At 47.7% G+C, this 19,004-nt stretch overlaps 1 protein-coding gene and 1 non-coding gene across 5 annotated transcripts in view; one reads left to right on the top strand and one right to left on the bottom strand.

Moving 5' to 3' along the window:
• Positions 1–19,004, bottom strand: part of STS (steroid sulfatase) — a 218,289-nt gene that overhangs the window by 20,198 nt on the left and 179,087 nt on the right. For all 4 annotated transcript variants that reach the window (XM_058291232.2, XM_058291234.2, XM_071212896.1 and 1 more), the window contains 2 exons: positions 15,063–15,222; positions 5,107–5,228 (listed from right to left, as the gene is read on the bottom strand). In XM_058291232.2, coding sequence (XP_058147215.1) covers positions 5,107–5,228; positions 15,063–15,222 — 282 coding nt within the window. The remainder of the gene's footprint in view (positions 1–5,106; positions 5,229–15,062; positions 15,223–19,004) is intronic.
• Positions 12,697–12,822, top strand: LOC111764825 (U6atac minor spliceosomal RNA). Its single transcript, XR_002797337.1, has one exon. It is a non-coding gene; the product is annotated as a U6atac minor spliceosomal RNA (small nuclear RNA).

Raw genomic sequence — 19,004 nt, 5'->3', positions numbered from 1 at the left:
GAAGGACATCCCTGCCCTGTCCCCTCATCCAACACCAAGGAGAGGAAGGACATCCCTGCCCTGTCCCCTCAGCCAACACCAAGGAGAGGAAGGACATCCCTGCCCTGTCCCCTCATCCAATACCAAGGAGAGGAAGGACATCCCTGCCCTGTCCCCTCAGCCAACTCCAAGGAGAGGAAGGACATCCCTGCCCTGTCCCCTCATCCAATACCAAGGAGAGGAAGGACATCGCTGCCCTGTCCCCTCATCCAACACCAAGGAGAGGAAGGACATCCCTGCCCTGTCCCCTCAGCCAACACCAAGGAGAGGAAGGACATCCCTGCCCTGTCCCCTCATCCAACACCAAGGAGAGGAAGGACATCCCTGCCCAATCCCTCATCCAACACCAAGGAGAGGAAGGACATCCCTGCCCTGTCCCCTCATCCAACACCAAGGAGAGGAAGGACATCGCTGCCCTGTCCCTCATCCAACACCAAGGAGAGGAAGGACATCCCTGCCCTGTCCTCTCATGCAATACCAAGGAGAGGAAGGACATCCCTGCCCAATCCCTCATCCAACACCAAGGAGAGGAAGGACATCCCTGCCCAATCCCTCATCCAACACCAAGGAGAGGAAGGACATCCCTGCCCTGTCCCCTCATCCAACACCAAGGAAAGGAAGGACATCGCTGCCCTGTCCCCTCATCCAACACCAAGGAGAGGAAGGACATCCCTGTCCTGTCCCCTCAGCCAACTCCAAGGAGAGGAAGGACATCCCTGCCCTGTCCCCTCATCCAACACCAAGGAGAGGAAGGACATCCCTGCCCTGTCCCCTCATCCAACACCAAGGAGAGGAAGGACATCCCTGCCCTGTCCCCTCAGCCAACACTGCAGCTTCCAGGAGCATTCATTTCCCCACAGAAGGAAAAACCACGAAAGCAGATTAATTTTTTTTCCCTAAAGGAAGTCAAAATCCCTCACATATTTACAGAAAACCTTTAAACTGTCAATGATGTATGTGCAGTGTATTCTAGAATGGCCCCATAGCCGTCCTGCAGGTCTCATGGTGACCAGCTGGTTTACTACTTCTCGTATCAATGCGAGCATTTATTTTAATCTATACTGATCAAGTGGAAAATCTGCCACCGAGTCCCAAAGCCAAATATCTACATAGCCTTCCAAGATAAATTTCATCCATAAAATCAGGCTGTCACTGTGCTGAAATATTAATAGCACCAATTCCTGTATTAAAACTTCATGCCAAAATTTTAATATATATCAACTGGCAATTTTTAGCTGAGAAATCCTGTTTTAGTGTAAGAAAGGTTATCTGTGATATAATAATGATTTCATAGGTTCTTTCTTGGGTTATAATAATGCCATGGGAATAATAGCATGAGAACATCATTAAGTGGGAAGCAGCTGTGGCTCAACTGATAGAGCATCCACCTACCATATGGAGAGTCCAGGGTTCAAAACCCAGGGCCTCCTGATCTGTGTGGTAAGCTGGCCCACGCACAGTGCTGACGTGCACAAGGAGTGCCGTGCCATGCAGGGGTGTCCTCTGTGTAGGGGTGCCCTATGCACAAGGAGTGCTCCCCACAAGGAGAGCCGCCCAGCACGAAAAAAGTGCAACCCAAGAGTGGCAGTGCACATACGGAGAACTGATGCAGCAAGATGACGCAACAAAAAAAGCGACCGTTTCCCATTGCTCCTGACAAGAATTCAAGTGGACATGCAAGCGGACACAGAAGAACACACAGCAAATGAACACAGAGAGCAGACAACAGGAGGAAAGGGGAGAGAAATAAATAAAATGAATCTTAAAAAAAATCATCATTAAGTTTGATCATTTAACTCACTAAGACAAATAAATAAATGATAGAGAAGAAATTGAATACAAAAAGGATTCGTGTGTGTGGTGTTTTTTTCATGGTGGAAGTAGAGTTCTAGGTCTAGTTTTTCAAAACTAAGTATTTAATGAATGTGGCATTGTAAGATTTAATCCTCCAACTAATCGGGACAAATGTTAATTGAATCTTAAAAATATTTCTAGTCAGTTCTAATTTCCTGGCACCAGTGAATTGCTGCTAAACTAGCTCTCTGAGGGAAGAAGGCCTTAATTTGTAGTATTGCCAATTTCCGTGGTGCAAATCCTCCCAACACAGCCAATTTCAAGCAACCAATGATTGAACAACCAGCCGGCAAGATTCCTAAACAATTCGGAGTGACCTTCATCATCCCACAGCCTAGAACGGAACCAGAAAGTAAATTTCTTTTATTTACTGTTTTGAGGTCAGGTGGCAAGCCTTGAATGTTTTGGAAACCACATGGCCTAGTGATTGCAAACACCCTCCATCCAGCAGATCCCTAAGCACTCGCGGTGCGCCAGGACCAGCTTTCCCTAACTGGCCCAAAGCTCCGTCCAGCTGACAGTCACGTTTCACAGTACAAAGCGCCTAAGGGGCATGCAGCTCCTTTGCACTGTATTTGGCCAGTGCCTCTAACACAGCACACTCCACATATTAGGTGATCAATAAACCTTTGTAGAAAAAGCGAATAGACAAAATGCTGGATAAATAAACACTGAACTGTGCCTGGAAGCCAAGACGGTAAGCATCGTTGCCGAGTTCCAGCTATCATCTGAAAAGTAAATAGACGGTTCACAAACCCCACGTTTTTTGAGGCCCTTCGGGAAGATGAATGAGGCTAGCATCGAGGCACACTGATTTCTTTTTTATTGCCAGTCCAAGGCAGAAGATGGTAAGGAACGCGATAAGTGGAAAAGCCACTTGCGTCTGTCTTGGAGCACATTTTTTCCTAGCACCAATTGCCCATCAGAAACCGTGGTGTGTTTTTCTCACTTAACTCATATTTTCTGTCCCTTCATGTCCCTTTAACTTGTGATTCCTACACATCTGTATTTCTTAAGCCCAGTCTAGGCTATTCTGTCCTGCCTCTCTAAGGGATACGGGTTTTACTGAAAGGCAGGTTTGCAAGTTGCAGGGTGTCACCGGAACTGTTCTTCACTTTGTTTTTTTTTTTTTGCAGGCTCCGTACGGAAAGAATCAGGAATTGTAGAGGTCCCATTTACGACAGTTCATAGCTAAATGCTATAAATTAGTGTAAAAAAGAAACAGGATTCCCGTGGAGATTAAAAACTATGGACACAAGGAGGAGATATGTCCATCATAAAATCTTTTCCGGCCTAAAATCATAAGCCATGTTTTTTACTTTGCCTTCTAGAACGTATCACAAGGAAGTGGCCCCGGTTTAAATGCAGAAATTTTGAAGGGAAAACCCTGCGGGATTTCTGAGGCTCGAGTTCTGGTTATAATTGTCTACCTTAGAAAAGCATGGACAGGCAGTGCTGTAAACTGCGTCCTTCGTAAATTGGCTGGCTTTGGGGGTGGGGCGAGTGATGGGAAAACAGCGAGAGGATTCCCCTGCGTTTAAGAACAGCCACCACTTGGGAGCTTAACTGGGGAGTGTAGCCTCTACGAGCTGAATCCCACAGCACACCAGAGCAAGGACAAGTTGTATTTAACCCCTGAGAAGGGGTTGAAAGTCCAGCCTCAATATCTACCACAAGAACATCCAGCAGTTGCAGACACGGCCTGATTGCTGTAGAGTCAAGACGATTGCAAACTCAAGTTTCAGGCAGATGCCCAGCAACTTTTAAATCCCTCAACCACACTTTCATTATAATTTGGTTCCCTTGGCTCCCTTACTCTTGTTCGAAATAAAATTATAAAACGGGCATTGACACAGGAAGCGATTTAAAGGTGCTCTTCTGGGGTGGAGGACTTGGCCCAGTGGTTAGGGCGTCCGTCTACCACATGGGAGGTTCGCGGTTCAAACCCCGGGCCTCCTTGACCTGTGTGGAGCTGGCCCATGCGCAGTGCTGATGCGCGCAAGGAGTGCCCTGCCACGCAGGGGTGTCCCCCGTGTAGGGGAGCCCCACGCACAAGGAGTGCACCCCGTAAGGAGAGCCGCCCAGCGCGAAAGAAAGTGCAGCCTGTCCAGGAATGGCGCCGCACACACGGAGAGCTGACACAACAAGTTGACGCAACAAAAAGAAACACAGATTCCCGTGCCACTGACAACAGAAGCAGACAAAGAAGAAGACGCAGCAAATAGACACAGCGAACAGACAACCGGGGTGTGGGGGGGAAGGGGAGAGAAATAAATAAAATAAAATAATAAAATAAAACATTTAAAAAATAAAATAAAGGCGCTCTTCTAACACTCTTATTTCAAAAGAAGTTATGCTCTTGGAGATTTCACAGAGCTCCCCAAACCAAGCCTAACCAAACGAAAGCCATGCTCAGGGAAGAAAAAAGAAGACAGAACAGCTAAGCCTACAATGCCAGGCTTGCACCCCCTTCAACACAAGCAGATACTTTCATCTTCACAAAAACAACTAAACGGAGGGCACAACTCCAAGAGGCCAACCTGGAGACGATGGCACAAATCGCATCCCACTGCTGGTTTAACTACCTCAGTCTAGCCACGGATGGTGACCGACAACATAACACGCCACGACTCCATCCTTGGGGCTGGGGAGGCGAGGTCAGGTGGATACCTAAATGCCGTTCGGCGTTGACGACTGCAGTGGGAGAGGAGCAAAGAAAGCGCCCGCGCGCAGCCAGAGACGATGGCATGGGGTCTTGGGGGGACTGGGGACCCACAGGTGGGAAAGAAGAGGTGAGAAGTCCTTGCAGCAGTGCAAGGAGCAAGGCAAGGGGCATGAAGGCTCACAGCACAGGGGCCATCTGGCTCCGAAGCAGGGCGAGAAGGAAGTCGAGGAGCTGGAGCTGGGTGGCCAGAGAAGCTAGAAGGACCTCGGGAGAACCTGGAGCTGCCCTGGCCAGACAAGCCCTCTGCGGCGTTGAGCAGGGCGAGTGGCACGGGCTGCAGCTGTCCCCTGGGACCCTGAGAACCTCGACCACGAGGTCCCCAGGAGGAAAAGGAGACGAGAGAGAGGACACGGGAGGAGAAAGCAAAGCACGCCCGCACGCTTAGGCGCCCAGTGGGCTCTGGAGAGCAAAGGCCATCTTTGTCCCATCGACTGGCCCGCCGGGGCCTGCAGGGAGGTGGGGGAGCCTCGCAAGGGGGGGCTACTCACTGTTGCGTGGGTGCCAGCGCACGGCGTTCAGGTAGGCGTTGCAGTAATGGAAGAGGAACTCGTGACCCGAGCGCCGGCTGCTGCCCCGAAGGAGCGGCATCAGGTCGCGTCCGTCGATGATCCTAGGGGACAGAGCAGTGGGGTCAGGTGGAGGACGGCCACATCATCCTTAGACAAGGATGCCCCGACTTCCAACTGTCCCTCCTTAGCGGTCTACACGTGGGAAGGAAGGAACCGATACAAAGGGTACTGACCGATCCCTGCGGGGAGGAGACCCCAGCTCTGGTTAACTCAACGCTTTCTCCTAATGGCACCTTGAGTTGGCACTACTATCCTCCCCAGCGTCGAGGTGAGGAAACTGAGGCACGGAGACCCTAAGGAACGTATCCAAGCATTTGGGCTGGTGAGAGGCACAGCTGACTGGCATCCAGCTCTCAGCCACCCCACCTGCAGCTTCTCCTAATCCCAGTTAGGATGTTTGCCTTGCCGAAGGGGCAAGCGTGATTCCTAAAAAATCAGGTCTGCTCGAAATATAAGAGTTCCTGACAATCTGTGCTCAAAACTATAATACAAGAAGCAGATGTGGCTCAACTGATAGAGCGTCTGCCTACCATATAGGAGGTCCAGGATTCAAACCCAGGACCTCCTGACCCATGTGGAGCTGGCCCACGCACAGTGCTGATGCGTGCAAGGAGTGCCGTGCCACGCAGGGGTGTCCCCCTTGTAGGGGAGCCCCACGCGCAAGGAGTGCACCCCGCAAGGAGAGCTGACCCACGCAAAAAAAGCGCAGCCTGCCCAGGAGTGGCACCGCACACACAGAGAGCTGGCACAGCAAGATGATGCAACAAGAGACACAGATTCCTGGTGCCACCTGACAAGGCAAGCAGACACAGAAGAACAGTCAGCGAATGGACACAGAGAATGGACAACGGGGCGGGGGGAGGGGACGGGAGAGAAATAAAATAAATCTTTAAAAATATATACATATAATACATAGCATGAAGCAACTTGAATCAGACAGACTTTCACAGAAGTGAATTTCCAAATCAGAATGAATGAATTTATAAATCATGATATTGATAATATAGAAAAAAGCCCTGTGGATGGACTGCTGACAAATGAAAACATATCTCCTCTACCTCTGGGCATTTATGTGAAGATGGGGACATCTGCAGATTGCAGACAATCAGTAGATGACGTTGGTGGTCAGCAAAAGAAGATCACTTCGAGCTTAAATAAAGAGAAAAGCCTGAAACTTTGTTTAACATAAATTAACAGCTTTTTAGAAATTAAAGCCATGGAGAGTCGATATTGAAAGAAGAGACAAAGAACTCCTTTGAAAGAGTTTCACACGTCGGTTTTCTTTCTCTGATTAAGAGCACGACAGCCCTGCCATCCTCTGGTATCAGGCATTTAGGAACTGAAGTTCAACGTGGCCAGATAATCTGGCTAAGTGTGTCTGAGAGGCTGCGTCCCTTGAGCTCTCTGTGGTTTATGTTGGTGTCACTAAAACCCCAGAACGTAATTATAACCTCCACTCTTATTACAACAGCCCACGAACCGCGAATCTTCTATTATCCTAAGTTAAAAATAAGAACCAGAGGGGCGCTTGGCTCATGTCCTGGTACCCACGGGAAGGAGAAGAGGAAACAGGGCCGAGGCAGTTCTATTCAGAAACAGCGTGTTCTCGGAAAGCCTGCTTCTACCCCAGAACGGCAGGTGCTGGGCTTCGTTCTTGTCAGACTCCTTTCCAGGAAGAATCAGACCTTCACGTGTGAGATTTCAAATAGAGTTGAAAGAAGGGAAGGGCGCAAAAATGATGAGCAGACCACGGGGTGCCCAGAGGCGAAAAAATTCCCTGAAGGTGAGGGGCAGAGAAGAGAGCCCCAACCACCCTCCGCCACTGCCACCTCTTGGGGGAGAAGGGCCTCCCCGTGGTCCCCGAGAGCAGGACGGAATTCCCATTTGCTGGACCCAATTCCCATCTCTTTTCCTTTTTTTTTTTTTTAAAGATTTATTTTTTATTTACTTCTCTCCCCTTCCGCCCCACCATTGTCTTGCTCTCTGTGTCCATTTGCTGTGTGTTCTTCTGTGTCCGCTTGCATTCTGGTCAGCGGCAACGGGAATCTGTGTTTCTCTTTGTTGCGTCATCTTGTTGCGTCAGCTCTCTGTGTGTGCGGCGCCACTCCTGGGCAGGCTGCGCCTTTTTCCTTTTATTGCACGGGGCGGCTCTCCTTATGGGGTGCACTCCTTGTGTGTGGGGCTCCCCTACGCGGGGGACACCCCTGTGTAGCACGGCACTCCTTGCGCGAATCAGCACTGCACATGGGCCAGCTGCACACGGGCCAGGAGGCCCGAGGTTTGAACCGTGGACCTCCCATGTGATAGGTGGACATTCTATCAGTTGCACCGAATCCGCTTCCCATCATCTCTTTTTCTTGAAGTTGTTTGCGTCGCAGGCCAACCAAAGTCAACGTTTGTTACGAACATGGCAGGTGGAACTGCTGCTTTAACGTGGGTATTTGATACCTGAAACGGGTCCTGGTAATATGCAGGGGAATTTGCTTTAAGAAATAACAGCAAGACATCAAGTCTCAGAATGCTCTCTGTTCCTTTACAGCAGAATAGTTGAGGTTATTTTTTTAAGGATGGGAAGAGTCTATTCTGCAAACTTCTTTTTCGTCAAATGCAGGAGATAGACTTCATTCTTAAAAATCTCCTACACCTATCGTGCCCTTTCCCAGAAGCAGGCAGTAAATCAAGCTGCTGTGGACAGCCACTGTTTAAGAGGGCCTGTTAACGAGAGGCTCATTTCTGCCATGAAAAATGGAAAGGGACCCTAAAGTTCTTAATGACGTCCAAGCTATCAAAACACCTGGGATTGTTTTCAGCCACTTGTGCAATCCCCAGTAACGGGGGCAATAACCTGGAGGAAAGCACTTGCTACCGACACTGCTAACACAGAAACGTTTTTATAATGTCACGACTTAGGGGTGGGGCGACGATCCACTTGCAAAGTGATGCAATGCACCGCTGTTTCCTTTGCAAAGGTCCTACGTGGCGTTTTCTGCAGCCTGGTTTGAGCGTTCGTAGAGGGTTTGCGCTGACGGCCAACGCTATAAAATTGCCTGAGGTCTGTTGCATCGCCTGCTCTACTCCTTTTCAGAACGTGCTTGTTCGGTGTTGCCTTCAGTCTGGAAGGTGAGTAATCGCGCCTTCTGTTTGTGACTCACGATCGCCATCGCCATATTTAACAACACATTTCTCAGGCACCGGAGTTTCAGAATTTTGGGTCAATGCAAACAGCGCAGAGGCAACTTTCCCGTAATTCAACAGGGCACATGCTGGAAACTTTCCTTGGACCAGGGCGACCCTGCCCCCAGCCCCCACGAATGAGCCCTGCGGCGTCCCCGCTCTGAGCGACTGCAGTGCTCGCCTCTCCCCTGCACTGTCCTTCCTTCCCACCTGCCCTTTGCCTGGTCGACCCCGAGAAGATGGAGCTCAGGTGGTACCATCTCCCTAGAGACTTCCATGGGTGAGGAAGCTCCACCTGCGAGCTGCGTCTGGGAGGCCACCTGCTCCTGCACCCCCCTGAAACCGTGCCCTCCTTCCTCTAGCACTTAAAACACAGAATTAAAAGTTGTCTTTGGTGAGCAGATGAGGCGCAAGCAGTTGGGCACCTGCCTCTCACATGGGAGGTCCAGGGTTTGGTTCCTGGTGCCTCCTGAAGAAGGAGACAATGAGCAAAAATGAACAAACCAAAAAACGCCAAGCAGACGACAAGCAAAAAATGAAAGAAAATGAGCAGGGAGTGGATGTGGCTTAAGCAGTTGGGTGCCTGCCTCCCACATGGGAGACCCTGGGTTCAGATCCTGGTGCCTCCTAGAGAAGAGAAACAGTGAGCAGGCAGTGAGCCGACACCGAGCAAAAACAAAAAACAAAACAAAACAAAAAACCCTGAGCAGACATCAAGCAGAAACGAGCAAAAAAAGAAACAAAATGAGCAGGGAGCAGATGTGTCTCAAGCAGTTGGGTGCCCGCCTCCCACATGAGAGGTCCTGGGTTCAGTTCCCGGTGCCTCCTAAAGAAAAAATAAACAGACAACGAGCAGACAACAAGCAAAAAACATGCAGACAAGGGGCACAAACAAGAAGCAAAAACAAGAAGCAAACAGATGAGAGAGCCATTTTGGGGGGAATACATTTTTTTTTAAAGGTGTTTTTGGATGCTTTGGATGGCTGCCCATCTCCACTGCAACTGTGAGCTGGAGAACTGTGGCACTGTGTGTGGAACAGTCCATAAAACCAATGGATGGATAAATGAACGTCTCCTCAGTTGGCCTAACGTAAAGAGTAGAATGCAATCGTTAAAAATACATCTCTTAATCACCTGTTGGGTTCAGACACAGTGAGACGACAAATGTATCAAGATACATTAAGTAGTCTTAAAAACTAAGGCAGAGGTTGCAAATTCCAGTTAGTCCAGCCCAGTCCAGCCCTGCACCTGTTTTTGTTTTACTGGAACAGAGCCATCCCCATCTGTTTACACACTGTCTACAACTGCTTTGTACTACTACAACAGAGTGAAGTATCTGAGATCAAGATAGTGTGGGACAGGAAGCTTAAAATATTTGCTATCGAGCTTGTGGTGGTTTGGAGCTGTTTGTGCCCCAGAAAATCAAGTTCTTAAAGGTAACCCATCCCTGGGGGTGTGCACCCACTGTACGTAGGACCCTTTTTTTTTAAGGATTTATTTTTTATTTATTTCTCTCCCCTTCCCTGCACCCCTTCCCCCCCCAGTTGTCTGCTCTCTGTGTTCATTCGCTGTGTGTTCTTGTGTGTCTGCTTGTATTCTTGTCAGTGGCACCAGGAATCTGTGTCTCTTTTTGTTGCGTTATCCTGCTGCATCAGCTCTCCGTGTGTGTGGCGTCACTCCTGGGCAGGCTGCACTTTTTTCACATGGGGCGGCTCTCCTTATGGGTGCACTCCTTGCATGTGGGGCTCCCCTACGTGGGGGATACCCCTGCATGGCAGGGCACTCCTTGTGCGCATCAGCACTGCACGTGGGCCAGCTCACTACATGGGTCAGGAGACCCTGGGTTTAAACCCTGGACCCTCCAAATGGTAGATGGACGCTCTATCAGTTGAGCCATGTCCGCTTCCCTGTAGGACCTTTTGAGGAGGCTACTTCAGTTAAGGTGTGACCCACCTCAATCAGGATGGGTCTTAATCTATTACTGAAGGTTTTATAGGGGGGACCCCTGGGAAAGGGAAAGATAGGGGGAGAGAGATGGGGAGAAGGGAAGGGTTTGGAGGACAGAGAAGTAAGGGGAATGTTTTCCGGGGGAGTCACAAGAGAAGGAAATGGTTTCAGGAATGCAGGAGACAAGAATTCTTTGGGGAAGTGGATTTGGCCCAATGGATAGGGTGTCTGCCTACCACATGGGAGGTCCAAGGTTCAAACCCCGGGCCTCCTTGACTTGTGTGGAGCTGGCCCACATGTGCAGTGCTGATGCGCACAAGGAGTGCCGTGCCATGCAGGGGTATCCCCCGCATAGGGGAGCCCCACGGGCAAGGAGTGCACCCCACAAGGAGCCTAGCGTGAAAGAAAGTGCAGTCTGCCCAGGAATGGCGCCGCACACATGGAGAGTTGATACACAAGATGATGCAACAAAAAGAAGCACAGATTCCCAGTGCTGCTGATAAGGATAGAAGCGGTCACAGAAGAACACACAGCGAATGGACACAGAGAGCAGATAACTGGGGTGGGGGGGAGGGAAGGGGAGAGAAATAAATAAAAAATAAATCTTAAAACAAACAAACAAAAAACAGAAACAGCTTGAAAGTTAACTCATTTACAAAAAAGAAGAATTCTTTGGGATTCCCAGAAGAACGGTAAGGTTTGGGGGACACACAGGACTGATTAAGAGGTTAATTGAGGCAAAGTTGGGGGCTACTTATTTTCAATGTAGAAAGTAATAGTTATGGAAATGTTTTTAGAAGAAAGTAAGTCTGTCTTTCATAAATTAAAGGGAATCCCAAGTATTCAGAAATTTCTTTCCATAATTTACAAATATGCTTACAGTCATCAACATGAAACATTTTGCCACATTTAAATACAAAGCAAGATTCAGACTGTGCACATAAAGAGGGTCCACCTTTTATCCTGCAAAACAGAGGTGCATGAGATACAGCTCCTCAATGGTTTCATTTGTAAAAAGAACTGGCATCAAATTTTATTTTATTGTAATTATGGAACAGGAGATCAAATGTTTGCCTTCTAAACCTCGATTCTTGAGGATGTAAATATCTCTTTCCTTTTCTCCCAGCTGGATGGACCAGGGCCAAAATTCAGCTCTTACCTAAATGCTCTAAAGATGGTGGGTTGTGATTTCTTATTATAATATCAGAAGGGGCTCGGGCACAGTTTCACCAATGCAAAATTTTATCTGTTTCCAAGGAGGAGACAGATGGAAAGAGTTTTCATTTTAATGAATTAATACATCTAGATTGTTAGACAGTCTTCTTTTATGTAAGTCCCTGTTGCCGGCCTTTTATATCACAAAAGGTTGCCCTCCATTTATTTCCAGAATCAGCTTATTTGGAGACATAGGAGGAATGACTTTTCTGAATATGCCTGGCTGACGGCCTCTGAAAGTTCTTTTGATAAAATATGCCCCTGAATGCAAATGAGCCACTCAAGTACAGAGGAAGGAAAAAGTCTCTGCCTGGGAGAAATCTACAGACACGGGGCAGGGGCAGGTGAAAGGATGCTTCTCACAGCTGCATTAAGACCCAGCAGAGCTAAAATCCCGTCTGCTGGTCCCCCTTTGTGCCTACCATCTTTGCACTCACATAGGCACCCTAGAAGGAAGGGCTCCCATCCCCCACAACCTGGGAGCTGCCAGGAAAGTCTCCTACTAGCTGCAAAAGGCTTCTTGCGAGAATTAAAGGAGCGGGTTCTGCTGATCTTACGTTCTAAGAAAGCATGTGGGAAAGGGATGAGGGGACCTCGTTAAGTGGTAGTCAAACAGCTGGACGCCAACTCTCTGAATGAGTTCATTCTCCTGCAAAATGTAAGAAATCGCAGCAGCTGCAGAGCTGGGGACTTCCAAGGTTAGCGTAAAAGCGTGAAGCCGTTCTTCTAAAAGGCAGATAACTTTGCACCAATTTTACATATTGACACACGTATGCGGATATTATCTAGACGTTTGGCTGAAAAGCTTTTGACGGGATTTAAATTGTGACACCATTTTCCATGAACGGACAGTAATAAACTTCAGAGCAGGGACTGTCAACCCCAGCTCTGCTGCCACATTGAGCCGGTTGAGTCTTGGGTAGGGCCGTCTGGGCACTGTGGGCTGTGGAGTGGCATGCCTGGCCTCCACCCACTTAATGCCAGTAGCACCTCCCAACTGAGGCCATCAAACATGTCTCCAGACATTGACAGATTCCCCTTGGGGGGGTCGGGTGGGGGGAGAAAAATCACCCCAGGTGAGAATCCCTGCGTTTGGTGGCCAAGGTCGCTGGGGAAGAAACCTAAGGCTGCTGCCGGACCTGGCTGGAAGAGCACTTTAAATAAGCCATTATTGTGTTGTATGAATGGAGAAAAGGTTAGCACTCCCTTGACGAGGATGGAAGAGGCGCTCTGGTCTGTACAGCACACACACGGTTAAAGCATTGCCACCTACTTTGTGGCATCTGACCATTGTTTTTGGCAGCGGCCGGGTACGTGGGAATTCGGTCATTTTATATATACACACAGGCCGCTACCTGCTCCCCGATCTACAGAATAAAATTCTTAAAAAAAAAGTCACTATGCAATCTGCTTACTCCCAGGAGGGTCTTGGTGGCAGGTATCTGCCATGTAGTTTGTGCTGTTTCGCAGCCAAACTGGGATGCTAAGAGGACCTTCCGCCTCCATGGAGAGTATTGGTGGGTTGATGAGGTCAACACATCCCCAAGTCCCATAAAAAGAACAGGCAACAGAAGGCACTCTTGAGCCTTGAGAACGTGCACTGCTGACAACACAAGCACGCACATACAATACGTGGGGCTCCCTAAGAGGGAGGCTGCTTCCTTCTTCAACAGGCATGCCTAAGAGGAAGGGGCTTCTCTCCATGGATTTTCCTCTTGGCCGCTGAACATACTCTTCCACTTGCCTTCCATTCCCACAGCACAGAAAACCATGTAGAAACAGTATAGACGCGAAGAGTCGGGGTGATTTTATTATTATGGGCCATGCAAGAAAAATGTAATTAATAAGATTACCTGAAAAGTCAGGGGTAGCTATTTGAGGGAGTAATAATCAGTTTTGTTCCGAGGGCCAATGAGTAGATGAACTAGATAGAGATTTTGGCTTTATATAAAGAAAGACCCTCTAGGAGGTGGTATGCTGACAAGTTTTCTGTCACTGGAGTAAAAAGAAGAATATACTGGAGGAGACAATCTTAATTCTCCTTCTGTCCTCACATTTTGAGTCTAGGAGCCCCGATGAATGTCAAATGTGGGAGAAAAAGGAACTGTTCTTAGGTCCAGCTGACGACTCTTTATGTCTATGGAGGGTGAAAGGAAAATCGGAGCTGTCCATGTCTCTGCTGAACTTGACATGCATGGATGCTTCTAATTCTCATAATAACCCTAAAACGAATGCTATCGTTGGACCCATTTTCCAGGCATGGACTCGAGGCCAAGGAAGATCAAACACTGGCCCAGCACTGGAGGCAGGACCTGAAGTCAAGCAGCATGACTGGCAAATCTCTGCTCTTACCCCAGGTAGCAGGCAGTCTCAAATGTGGTCCAGGGAGCCTCGATCCCTGATGTCCAAATTATTTCCCAATAATACTAAGACGTCCTTGACCTTTAGTGTGCACTCTCACTCTCCCAGAAGCTACATGGTGTGTGACGCCACTATCCCTCTCTTCAGCCAACAGAATGTGTGGGTGCTCGTGCATTTTTAAAATTCCATTTTAATCTCTAATATGATACACATAGCTATAACCCACATAAACTAAAAAAAAATCAATAATTTAAGATTGTGAATAGTTCCTAGGACCCTACGTTTGAGAACCGCAGCAGTGTGCAATGCTACCTTTCTCTTTTTGTGTGTGTGCTGGGGAGGGAGGGATGCCACTGAAGCAGAAATTTGAGAACTGTCTTGAAAACAATGAAGAAAAGGACAGTGAAAACAGGAAAGATGCTTGTAAGCAAGAGCAGGTGAGGAAACCCAAGGGGCTCAGCTTTGGCTGAGCTGTTGTCTTGTCTTTGGTTTCCCCTTTCCCCTTGGTTCTGCTGGCAGTGAATTTAAAGAAGATTTGCAGCTGCCTGCATGACATTAGCCTGGGCTGCCACCAAACTAATGAAAACAATTAATCAGCATGCTTCACTTAAAACTCTTCAGATTGGTAATAACACTTAAGAAGAAACCATTGGCAATGTCATAGGAAGTTGTATTTAAATGTAAAAGAAAGACGTTTCATTTAGAACTTGCTAAATGAAGACATGCTGGGAAACAGGGCCCTAGACTGTGGAAGCAGATGCCTTTTTTTTTTTTTTTTTTTTTTTGCTGCTGCAGCAAAGAGCTGCTGAGTGGGGCCAAAGCAAAGGGCTGGTGAGATCAAAACATGGGGTGGTGTCAAAGGGGGTGGTTGACCAGTTCACCCATGGCATGTCAATGATCAAAACAGGCAGTTTGGATCAACAGGGTGCTGAGAGCGGAAGGCTGAGTTGGAGACCGTCAAGTCCACAATTCTGACCACTAAATATATTCAGTACCTCAGAGTTTATCACCCGCTGGGATAAAGGAATGAACAGAGAGGTCTCTCTGGTGGCCAGCCCACTAATAAGTTTCAAAACAAAATGAGGAGTCCAGCCAAGGCAGCATGCCATTGTGCAAACCAGGATGACTCTCCCGGGAAATCTGAACTTGACTGTAACAAGCCCCTTGAATCACAGTACCTGTCCTCGGGCAATGGTGACCCTGCAAGTTTGGCCACTGTAGGAAATAGGTCCATGTTGCTAGAGGGCTCATCGATCTCTTGCCCAGCTGGTATCACCCCAGGCCAGCGCAGAATGCCGGGAACGCGGATGCCTCCTTCCCAGTTGTTAGCTTTTCCTCCTAAAATGCCAAAAGAGAGGCAACAGGGAGATGTAAGTCTTCACTGCTCACTTGCCTGCATCATGTGGACCATCCGTTGGGAAGGAGCACGCACTTTATTGCAGGGATTCGATGCGTGCTTCATAAGCAGTATACCATGTGCAGGTGAGAAATAAAATAACATACAGGGCATAGCCTTGCCATAGCACACAACAGTCCTATGCAATGACAAACAGTCACAAGTTCAAGTCCAGCTGAGTTTTTACTTTTTAGCAGGCACGTGCCCTTGGGCAGACTGCTCAAGTATTCTGTGCCTCAGACTCACAGATTGCTAAGTGTTAAAGGTTATTATTATCCCAAGTGCAAAGTCTAGTGCCTGGCAGAGAAGAAGTGCACAAAAATTAGTCATTATCGTCATGGCTATTATTTTATTACCAGTATAGCTCTTACTATTTTAGTTGAGGAAATGCACGTTGTACTTAGGGGGTGATTAGAATATCATTAAGTAAAATGTGGTGAGTACTCGAGGAGCTGGGAGAGGAGAGGTCAGAGCGGCTCCAAGAGTCAGTAGAGGGAAGTGGACTTGGCCCAGTGGCTAGGGCATCTGTCTACCACACGGGAGGTCCGTGGTTCAAACGCCGGGCCTCCTTGACCGTGTGGAGCTGGCCCATGTGCAGTGCTGGTGTGCATAAGGAGTACCATGCCACAGAGGGGTGTGCCCCGTGTAGGGGAGCCCCACGCGCAAGGAGTGAGCCCCGTAAGGAGAGCCGCTCAGCACAAAAGAAAGTGCAGCCTGCCCAGGAATGGCGCCGCACACACGGAGAGCTGACACAACAAGGTGACGCAACAAAAAGAAACACAGATTCCCGTGCCGCTGACAACAGAAGCGAACAAAGAAGAACACACAGCAAAAATAGACACAGAGAACAGACAACTTGGGGGGTGGGGGTGAAGGGGAGAGAAATTTAAAAAAAAATAAAAAATAAAGGGAGAAATTGACAGTTAAAAAAAGTCAGTAGATGCCTACAGAGGCCACCCACCAATGCCCCCAGCTACAGCCCCTAGGCATGGAAATGGGGGTTGCCAGGGTAGGCTCAGAGACACCAGGGCTGGAGGCCTTGGGACCATGAGATGGCTCACAGATGCTGAAGCGGCAGGTGCACTGCTTCCCCCAGAACATCTTCGGGACTGGCACAGCCCACAGCTGTCTAAGGAAGCTGAGCTGTGGAGCAAGTCTAAGGAAGCTGAGCTGTGGAGGTGGGGTGGGTGCCTCAAGTGCAGCCCGTTCTCCACAATCGGTATCAAGAAATACAATGAGGATAACTGAAAAAGAACACTTAGAGCTGCGATTCAGAGCATGACTCCTGTGGGACATAAATGTCATTTAAATGGAAAAAGCAAATGGCTGGGGTCAGGGGTTCAGGGGATTTTGAAGCCACTCTTCATTTCTTCAAACTAACTTCTTAAAGCTGAAAATCATAGACTGAATTCTTCTTTGAGGCAAGAGCTTTAAATTGCATACACTCATACATTCAGTATGCACAGACACTTAGGGAAAATTCACATATAAATCCAAATAATAGTTTGTTCTTTCTGTAGTGCCTTTCTTAGAAACTTAAAACTCTTTCCCTTACTTTTTCTGTTCAACCTTGAGGTAATTATCTGACAAACACCATTACTCTTGCCTCACAGATGTCACATCCAAGAAATGGAAAGTTTAAATAATTTGCCATAGCTCATTCAAGCTGTCAATAGCAGAGCTGGAGGAGAAATCTCAGCATGTGATTTCAGTGTGGTTGTCCTTCTACTAGATCAAGCCCATAGCATTTTCACTAGATCTAGCCCATAGCATTAAATTTAACAGGAAAAAGTGATTGCTATTTGATGGAAAGGGATCTGTTTTTAATAATGTATATGCACACACACACTTTTGTCCCATTGTTTAAAATAAGAATAAAAAATGGGAAGGTAGACCCAAATATTAAAATAATAAAGTCATCCTTTAAAACTTTACCTTCTAGATACAACATGACATTGTGGATTGTATCCTGGAAGAGAAAATGGACATAGGTGGAAAAACGGGTGGAATCTGAATAATGTCTGTAGTTCATTTAGGCAGGAGTGATACACTGATGTAAATTTCTTAGTTTTGGCAAATCCATGATGGTTGTATAGGATATTGACATCATGAGAAAATGGGTGAAGGGTATACAGGAACACTCTGTATTACCTTTACGGTTCTTCTTTAAATCTGAACTTATCCCGAAATACAAAGTTGACCCCCAAATCCCCCAACTCAGTGCTTCTGTTTCCTGCAGTGCTGGTAAGGGGATATCAGAAGAGTACACTTAAAAGTTGTAGAAGGTTGTTCCTTCGTAGTATCCATGACTAACTTCAATGGATGACCTACTATGTGCCATGGACTGTGGTACACACCTTAGGAAATGCTCACATCTACCTACTCTCCATCTTAGAGATGAAAAATCTGAGGCTGAGAGAAGGTAAGTAACTTCTTGGTGACTCATCTAGTAAGCGGTGGGGTGCAGTTCAAACCCAGTTTTTCCGACTTCAAAGCCTGTGGATTTAATGAATTCCTCCATGTCATTTCCTCTTTGCCCCCAATAGAATTGGTGCTCAATTATCTGTGTATTAGCAGAAGAGGATCCCGGTACACTGGATTGAGAACCTCATCAAGACGAATCTGGCAATGACAATGGGCAGCTTTCCTCTCTTCCCAGGAGTTCACACATGTGTGGCGTTTAGAAGGCAAGGTCCAGGCATTACTAACCAGGGTCCACCTGGCTGGAGAGCCAGCAAGAGAGCAGGTGAGCCATGTGGCTGCTAAAAGGCAGAGTTCCATAGAAATCCACAGGGAGGGATGTGCCATAAACTGGAGAGATCTTAGAACTGTCACCGCCTGCCAGAGGTTGCAGATCTCCAAGAGAGCTCCAAGTCACAAACAGCCACCTGGGGCAACAGGTGTGCATGGTAGCAATGGCTCTGGGTGAGATGCTCAGGGCAGCAGTGCCTGCAGCCCCCAGACCCACTGAACACTGCATGAGGGCAGGGCAATACCAGCTCTGGTTCCCCCGAGATCATATCAGTCAAGGTTCTCTAGGGAAGCAGAACCGACAGGAGGGATCTGTAAACAGTATGAGATTTTATAAAATTGTCTCATGCGACCATAGGGATGCACAAGTCCAAATTCTGCAGGGCAGGCTGCAAGCCAGGGGCTCCGATGAAGGACCTTGATGAGTTTCCAGGAGACGTTGGCTGCCCAAAGTAGAGATGGGAATTCTCTCCCTGAAAGTTGAAATCAGTTCTCCTTTTAAAGCCTTCAACTGATTGGATGAGATGTCACCCCTTGCTGACGGCAACCTCCTCGTCTGATTGTAGATGCAATCAATCATAGATGCAATCACAACTCATCAATGATTAAAGTCCATGAGATGCCCCTGTATTGCCCACTGCTTGCTTGACGAGTCAACTGGACACCATGACCTGGCCGAGCTGACACATGAGCCTAACCGTCACAATCGAGACATTTTCCATAGGGAAAATCTGAACCCGTTCAGTGAAATCTCATGAGCCTTTCATCTTCTAGTTTGTAATTCATATTTAGAAAGTAAAGAAATGCATCGGTAAACAAAATCTCGTAACATCTTCTAAAACTGTCAAGGGAGTGTTTTATTTTTTTTCCCCCACAGCAATGACAAAAAACATATATATTTTGAAAAGCCTTTAACAGATTATAAACACATCCGTGCAAAAAACTGCCTATGGAGAAACATGTTTTAGGAAGG

Source organism: Dasypus novemcinctus, chromosome X (genome assembly GCF_030445035.2).
Source record: "Dasypus novemcinctus isolate mDasNov1 chromosome X, mDasNov1.1.hap2, whole genome shotgun sequence".
NCBI classification, from domain to species: Eukaryota; Metazoa; Chordata; class Mammalia; order Cingulata; family Dasypodidae; genus Dasypus; species Dasypus novemcinctus.
The sequence above is the reverse complement of the archived record's forward strand: the minus strand, read 5'-3'. Positions and strand labels throughout refer to the sequence as shown.